The 8,375-nt window shown below is 44.2% G+C and overlaps 1 protein-coding gene across 8 annotated transcripts; it reads left to right on the plus strand.

The window, feature by feature from the left end:
- Positions 1 to 822: 822 nt before the first annotated feature.
- On the plus strand, positions 823 to 8,375 carry LOC1271683 (casein kinase I). Of its 8 annotated transcripts, none has more exons than XM_061643646.1 (4): positions 823 to 886; positions 1,352 to 1,843; positions 3,757 to 4,898; positions 6,359 to 8,375. In XM_061643646.1, the coding sequence occupies exons 3-4, from the start codon at positions 4,075 to 4,077 to the stop codon at positions 6,528 to 6,530; spliced, it is 996 nt and encodes a 331-aa protein (XP_061499630.1). In that variant the 5' UTR covers positions 823 to 886; positions 1,352 to 1,843; positions 3,757 to 4,074; the 3' UTR covers positions 6,531 to 8,375. The 8 variants fall into 8 exon arrangements, with proteins under 8 accessions (XP_061499630.1, XP_310451.4, XP_310450.4 ...); XM_061647161.1 differs by having other exon boundaries at positions 863 to 886; positions 1,352 to 2,068; XM_310451.6 differs by having other exon boundaries at positions 823 to 2,068.

Consider the following 8,375-nt stretch of genomic DNA (forward strand, 5'->3'; position numbering starts at 1 on the left):
GCAAGTGCTGTCATTAACGTCAAATCCCATACAAAAGCTTGCGGCAAAATCGCATGCGGCGAAGTTCTGACCGCTGCCTTAGTAAGGTTGCTGCCAGACATAGCGAAAAACCACAGTAACGATAACATTGACAGACGAAATGTAACGCATTGTAACGCTGTTGGTATGCTTATGCAGTGCAAACCAATAATACCACAAACTTAACGATTTTTTTCAATTAATCTCATCAAATTTAGGAATACAAAACTTCGTGTTTGTAATTTACTATACCAAGTGTTATTTTTCGGTTGTCAGAAATGTTCGTTACGGTGGATTTTTCGGACTAGCAATTAATCTACCCGTACCGGACGGCAGTGGACGATGCCATAAAAATTGAGCACCCTAGCACAAGCAGACACACGATTTAGGCCCGTGTCTGTGCTCCATCGCATGCGATTTTATCGCATGTGCTGTCAAGCGCTTTTTCGTATAATATTGCGATTAATTGGATGATTTAAATAATATAACTATTATGAAAAATTAAGTTGAGATTGTTCCTACAAAACACCACACATTTAGTTTGACAGATAAAATCGGATGCGGCGTCCGACGAAATCAAATTTTTTTGATTCCGTCGTACGACGAAATCGCACGTCCGACGTTATCTGTCAAATCCCATATAAAATTTTGACAGGCCTTCCGATAAAATCGCATCCGATGGAGCACAGACACGGGCCTTACCTCGAGCCGGGCCGTGTCGGATCACAGTGGGACGATTTTGTATGAGAATTGACAGTTGGCCATTTTATGGCATCGTCCGATGTCATCAGGTACGAGCAGTAGGGCGGTAACGAAAATGAGGTGACAACCGAAAAATAACGCTACTAAATGTCCGCAACAAAAGAAGGTGCATTGGTGATACACAAGATGATAAATCAGGATGATAAAATTTGGAGACATTCACCAAAACTAATGTTGAATAGTTGGTGGAAAAACATAAGCGTTACAAAGCGTTATTTTAATCAAATTTGTCATAACGGTGGTTTTTCAGTGTGGCTGGCAGCGGCCTAAAGCCACTGCCACACAGACCGAAATAAACACCATAACGAAAAATTTGGACAATCGACAAATAACGCTTGTCATTGTTAAAAGCAACAAAAATTAGTATATTTTTTATACTCTAATATTAATTATATTAGAGAATAATTAGAAATCTTAAAACTAATGTGTGTGAAATTGTTGGTTTGCACTTCAAAAAACAGACTAGCAGCAATTTCGTTAGGATATCGCTGCGCTTTCGGGTGGACCGAAATCGGTATAGCAAAAAAGGAGCGTTTCAATGCGTTATATTGCATTAATATTTTCGTTACAGGGGTTTTTCGGTGTGTCTAGCAATGGCCTCAATGTATCCAAAAAGAGTTGTTACTTTACAGTGTATTATTCACCTGCCTTACTTTCCAGTGTACGGGCAAGAAAATTTTTGCGCACCATAAACCGTGTGACAGCTCCGACGTACCATAAAGGTGTGATGTGAGAAAATAGAAGAAGAAAAAAAGGAAGAAAGAAGGAAATACCTTCGCACAACCGCACATTCGAAGATTGCCAAGATAATCGAAGTATCATAGGGTCGCCATATTGACACTTCGTCAATGTGGGTATTTGTCGCTTAAGTTTTCGCTGGAAGTGTGCATCGCATCGCGGTCGGACCGAAGACACCATTCTTGCTCCGTTTTGTGGTGCTCGCAAAACCCGTACACCGTCGAAGAATGAGTCATTACAGTATCCGCTAATGTCCTACAGAGTGTCTCTAGGAACCCGTGCTACTGTGTCGCGCTGAACGAGGAGGGTGGGAGAGACATCGAATGTAAGAAGATTCGCTTATATACATTTAGAGAAATCCCTTTTCGTTTAATGTTAAATCGCATCGTGAAAAGTGATACAATTACACACACACATACGCACATCGTGAGTAGGAAGACAATACGGTACTTGTAAAAGTAGTTAGTAGTAGTGAAGAAAAAAAAACAATACGGGCTACCATCAAGGTTTTCGGTGGCCTTTTGCATCGAATGTAGAAGAAAAAAAACACGTAAGTTTAACATTGTTTCGAAGAAGAAGAGCAAGAAAAAAGAAAACTCCCTGTCCGACACGCACACCATCGCACGTCGGCACGTATGGGGTAGGCAAAAGGGATTATTTGGTCGGGAAACGAAAATCAATGAGCCCAGTTCCTCAGCATTGTGTCAAACATTGGGAGTTTTTTTTTCATAATTTTTTTTTTGCAATTACAACGCACATCCCGTTTCCCGTACTCGACAACCGAGCTGGAGTAGACTTGGGAAAAAGGAAACTTATATTTAGCCAGCATGTGTTAGCGACATGCTGTTTCCTGTTTTTACAGTTGTTGAGAAGGTTCCCCCCAGACACAGGAAACCGCTTGGCAAAATAGAAGGTCTTTGAAGTTTTTCATTTGATGTAAGTGTTTTTTTGTTGTTTCCGTTGTCCGGTAGTGTTATAGACACTTGTGGTCCTTACGAAGTGAAAATCTGTATCTGTAAGGTGGAATGTAATCTGATTTTTTAGTAGCAGATACAAGCATATGCGTAGAGGCGATACTGTTTTAGGAACCATTTTTTTTGCTTTCGCAACATTTATTCCTTTTTCGTACTGTTCGCTTGGCCGTGTGTGTGTGTGTTGGCCGACGCAATTGGGTTCGACAGACCTGACCCTGGTAGAGGAAGGAAAAAAAAACCACTTTACAAAGGAAACTTCAAAAAAGGGTACGAATGAGCCCCCGTACACAGTTATGTGCGTGCGTGTGTGTGTGTGTGCATGTATGGTTGTATGTGTATGTGTGTGCACTTTGCTAAGGTAGTGACATCGCCAGCCCCACATATCCCGATATACGATGGGCGCGCTTGTGTGTGTGTGTGTGTATGTGTGTGTGTGTATATGTGCGTAAGCACGCTTGACCCGAATGATGGTACACACAGTGCGAAGGCTTGAGGAATTGGGCAAAGATTCAATCGTAATGCACCAGAACTGACTGCGTGCGTGTGTTTGTGTGTGTGTGTGTGTTTTCTGGTAACAAACATTTTCAAACACTTTTGTGAAGAACACGAGCAGCCTACAAAGTGTTGCTCTATAATACAACTACGCTGCAGCGGGGACGGACAGAAATGTGTGTTTTGTGTGCGCGCTTGCTGAGTTCGTGGTCAGCGTTTTTTTTTTTCTCGCTATTTAGAACACACGGTGTGTGCACAGTTGCGGGTCTTGCGTTTGGCTGTGTGCGTGTGGCATGTGTGTTATGCTTGAGCCATCGAGCAGGCCAGGAACGCGCGCTGTCAGTGTAGTGGTGTGGCTGATGTAGTTCAAGAAAATGGCAACGCGCTCTGGCACGGGCCGACTTTTTTCCCCTGTAGACGCAAATTCGAAGCAAATACTGTAAATTGTAAGTGCGCGCGATACGCACCATCCGATATAGGCCAGTTCGGGTCCCGGATCGAACCGATGCGCGGAACAGTGTGGTGCGCCAGTTGCGGTTTTTTTGGACGTGTGTGGCCGGAAGGTCGTGAGAATGTTGCTTAACCATCAGCAGCACCATCACTGCCGTTGCTAAATTTCGCGATTGTTGCTTCGAAAACGCGTTTGGGGGGGGAAAACAAAACAACGAAAAGATAAACCCATTAGCCGGAAGAATTATACTGATTATCGATGATTTATTTTTCTCTCTCGCACTTCGCTCCCAATCACCCACAACATCCCCTTTACTTGCAGCTTTGAGCCGTTTGTTTGGACGACATAACAGTGCTTCAAGCCACACGCGGAACAACACCACCACCAATCAACCGCAAGTGTCGACGGCTGCGAACAAAAAAAAAAACACCGTTCGGCGCACACCAAGGGCAACAACTGCTGCGTGCACTACTACACCTTTCGACCGTTCCGAAACCGAAAACAGCAATCAATCCCGCAACACCACCCCATTTGCCATCAATCCAACACATTAGACGGGACGGGACACGGGCGGTGGGCGACGTAACTGCAGGGCGGCTTGGTGTGAACACGGAGCGAACAGCGACAGCGACGAGCAAGATGAACGATTTCATCGTGGCCGGCAAGTACCGCATCATCCGCAAGATCGGATCGGGCTCGTTCGGCGACATCTACCTCGGCATCAACATCACCAATGGCGAGGAGGTGGCGCTGAAGGTGGAGAGCATACTGGCCCGCCACCCGCAGCTGACGTACGAGTACAAGCTGTACAAGGTGCTGACCGGGGGCGTCGGCATCCCGCACATCCGCTACTTCGGGCAGGAGCGCAGCTACCACGTGCTGGTGATGGATCTGCTCGGCCCCTCGCTCGAGGATCTGTTCAACTTCTGCAGCCGGCACTTCACAATCAAGACCGTGCTGATGCTGGTCGACCAGATGATCGGCCGGCTGGAGTATCTGCACATGAAGAACTTCATCCACCGGGACATCAAGCCGGACAACTTCCTGATGGGGATCGGGCGGCACTGCAACAAGCTGTTCCTGATCGACTTCGGCCTGGCGAAGAAGTACCGCGACTTCCGCTCCCGCATCCACATCTCGTACCGGGAGGACAAGAACCTGACCGGCACGGCGCGCTACGCCTCGATCAATGCGCACCTCGGCATCGAGCAGAGCCGCCGCGACGACATGGAGTCGCTCGGGTACGTGATGATGTACTTCAACCGCGGCTCGCTGCCGTGGCAGGGGCTGAAGGCGACCAACAAGAAGCAGAAGTATGAGAAGATCTCGGAGAAAAAGATGTCCACCCCGATCGAGGTGCTGTGCAAAGGCTTCCCGGCCGAGTTTGCGATGTACTTGAACTACTGTCGCAGTTTGCGCTTCGAGGAGGGCCCGGACTACATGTATCTGCGACAGCTCTTCCGGTGAGTTTACACGTTTGCATCCATCTGCTGCACTGCTATTCAGCTATTTGACAGAAGAAAAAAAAAAACCTATATTATTGCATGGAATTTCAACTGCGGGTAGTATCCTTTTACTACATTGCATTACATTATTTAAATTAAATTAGATTATTAATTACTGTTCATATGACTGGAATCCCTCGATGGAATCTCTTGATTCTCGCTATAAAGGGAGCATATCACGAGGAAGACAGTTTCGTAATGTCATGTGCCGTTTTGTTCTTTATTAATTATATCTCGACTGTTCAACTCATTCGTTGGTTGAAAATTGCAATGCCTTTGATCAGTGTTTTTAGTGCATAAACATATGATTACACTTTTTGTTTTATGTTTTTTTTTTGTACAACAGAATAACAACGTTAGTTAAAAACGACATGAAATGGTGGTCTCCTTGGATGTGTTAAGATTAATTTTTTTTTTTCATATTTTTTTCATATTATTTCATACTGAACGCGGGACACTCTTAAGATAAATGAAAGCAATTCCTCTCTCTCTCTCTCTCTAGACCTTTCGATCGGGTTTAAAAAACTGGCTGTAAAACTCTTTTGCAGTGCTGTAAAATGTCACTGTCAATGTGATGACCAGAGGGTGATACTCAAAATGATTCGTGTGACCAATGCTTCGTGACATTTTTTATCCCTTGGTCAGTCACTATGTCATGACTATTTTTTTACTGTGATCCGTTAGGCAATATGCCACCGACATAGTCATGGCTGAAACAAAATCATGTCAGCGTAACGAGCTCTACTGTGATGATCAGCGGTCAGACTCAAACAGTTTTTGCGACCATGACATGCTTGGTGACATTGTGTGCAATCAACACTTGGTCAGTCACTTAGGCGCAACATTTTCTGTCGATAATCATCATGATAGTAGTCTTGGGAATATGCGATGCTTGCGAGTCGTTCCAATAGAAATAGATCAAAATAGACATGAACGAGAAAGAATGCTCATTTTGTTACTCGGGACCATACGCCCCAAGTATATTCGAAGAATGTCGTGATTATCACCGAAAAGAAAATGTCATGACCACGAGCGTGACCAATAGTTGGGTGCGAAACAAAATGACAAAATGAAAGTATGTGATTGGTCCACCAACGGATATGATCATCAAGCTACGGATATGAACATATTCGTCATTGTTTTCGTTGGTGAACATCTCGTGATGCTCAGGACATTTTGCAGCACTGTTCTTTTGCATTAATAGTTTTATAAAATCATCGGCTCTAGTTGACATGCAACATAGATTAAACAAAAAAACACAGATAAAACATGACCTAAAAACAAAACAATATTTTTCATTCTGCTGCATTCAGCTGCCACGTTTTAAATCTTCACAATTTTAGCGCAAAATCTACCACCCAACAAAACTATATGCATTTTCTTAACGTGTTGTATTTTTGCTTTCACGCTTCCTGCAGGATCCTTTTCCGCACCCTCAACCATCAGTACGACTACACGTTCGATTGGACAATAATGAAGCAGCGAGCGATGCAGCAAGGCAGCAACAACCCGCCAGCGGTCACATCCGGCGAAAACAAACGGGAAGAGCGGCGCGACAAAGATAAGCTGTCCAGCGACACGGATGAGTAGGAATTTTGAATGTTAAGCAGCAAAGCAGGGGGTAAGCAGCACAGCACCCACGGAGCGGCGCCACATGTACAGGGTGTGTGATTGCAGCGTGTTTTCTCAAACACACAAAAAAGGACGTGCGCGCATGAGAATAAGCGCGCGCGTGCGGTGCGGTGCGGGGGAAGGGGTTCAATCGTGGTCGGGACAGAATTGGGTGAAAACGGAAGAAAGAGATAGAAAGAGCGAGATGGAGAGGGAGAGAATGAGAGAGAGAGAGGCAAAAAGAGAGAAAGATCGCGACAGAGAGAAAAGAGAATAACGAAAAAGTGGTAAAAGGGGAGCAGTAGACAAGAGATGATGACGCGATAAATGTAACAGAAGAAGAAAAAAAAGTTTAGGTTATATATGGAGCAGACTCGTTAGGTAAGGTGTCGCATACTACAACTAGAATTAGCAAGTTAAATTACTTCCCGATTAGGTACGTAACAACCCTTTGAGGATATGTGGGGGTGATATGAACTGAAAAAAGGGAAAACAACAATAAGAATAAAGTACACATCCATACACACATAAATACATACACGCGACACACATACAAACAACACACACACACACAACACACACACACATAAACACACACACATAAACACACACACACACAACACACACACACACACACAACACACACACACACACACAGCTGTAGGATCACAGTGGCGAAAGAGGGGTTTAGCGGAGGCATTCAAAGGGCATCATGGAGAAAGAGCCGGGGCCGAGGGTCGTGCATGCTCTGCATATCTTGTTTTGCCGTCTGTTAGATGCGCAGAGTAGTTATATCCAAATCCTCAAAGATTGTTTGAACGGAATCCTTTTCTTAACACCATTCGGGCCCCATTCTTAAACCGATCGGTGCAGAGATAGCTGAAGCACACAGAGAAGATGGGCGTAAAACTTCTCAACACACGGCAACGATATATTTATTTGTTTACACTCCCCTTCCCCCATAAATGAGCTGACAATGTTTTGATAAGTTTAAACAAAAAGAAAAAATTGCAAATGTTTCTGCAGCAGCTAGAATTTCAAATGCTTTTGTTTTGTTTTTTTTACCTTCAAGAAAATGATGAATTCAGTGCTGGATCATGTAAGGCAGCCAAATATTTTTCTTCTTTCCTTTTCTCCCCTCCTTCTCCTCCTTCTCCGTACTACGCGGAGTGTAAGCTAAGGGCAACACAGATTGTTACGATGTAAAACGAAAGAAACAGGAGGAATCGTTTGAAGAAACACCAAACACGCGTAACCGAGCGTTGCAAATTGATTTTCAGCAACTTCAAGCTGGTGCGCACCTCTTGTAAAAAAAACAAAAAAAAAAACAAAAGCAAAGATAAACCGTGTGTGTTTGTGTATGTGAACCAAGAGCACTATCAAGGCTAGTTTCCGTCACTTCATTTCTCTATTTCATTTCCACGAAAATATTGCACGGTTCGAGCCTCCGAGCCTTAAACTATCATGATGCCGTTCTTAGGAGGGGATGGGGGGGGGGGGGGAGGAGCGAGGAAAACATGTGTTCTGTATTATTACGTTTTTGCCAACTGCACGCTAAATGGCGGACGTTTTGGGGTGTTTTTTCCGTATCTTGTATGGGAAGAAAAGCCAACCCCCCCCTCCCCCTCCACTACATCAATGCGGGGGGGTAGCCGATGCATCTTAATTGGGAGGAGTTAGTAGACAGTTTCCTTTTCTTTATTTTTTTTTCTCATCGCCTTATTTGTGACATAATGTTGACGCGGAAAAGGGCTGTTAATAAAATTTTGCTACATCAGCATTTAGTAAAATGTGCAAACAGTTCAACAGCAAAAAAAAACACAA

Source organism: Anopheles gambiae, chromosome X (genome assembly GCF_943734735.2).
Source record: "Anopheles gambiae chromosome X, idAnoGambNW_F1_1, whole genome shotgun sequence".
NCBI lineage: Eukaryota > Metazoa > Arthropoda > Insecta > Diptera > Culicidae > Anopheles > Anopheles gambiae.

What these genes read in the sequence shown, in the direction of transcription:
- LOC1271683 (XM_310451.6), top strand. Translation starts at nt 4,075, where the DNA reads ATGAACGATTTCATCGTGGCCGGCAAGTACCGCATCATCCGCAAGATC. An exon ending in TATCTGCGACAGCTCTTCCG is followed by an intron (nt 4,899 to 6,358) that starts GTGAGTTTACAC and finishes CGCTTCCTGCAG; the next exon opens with GATCCTTTTCCGCACCCTCA.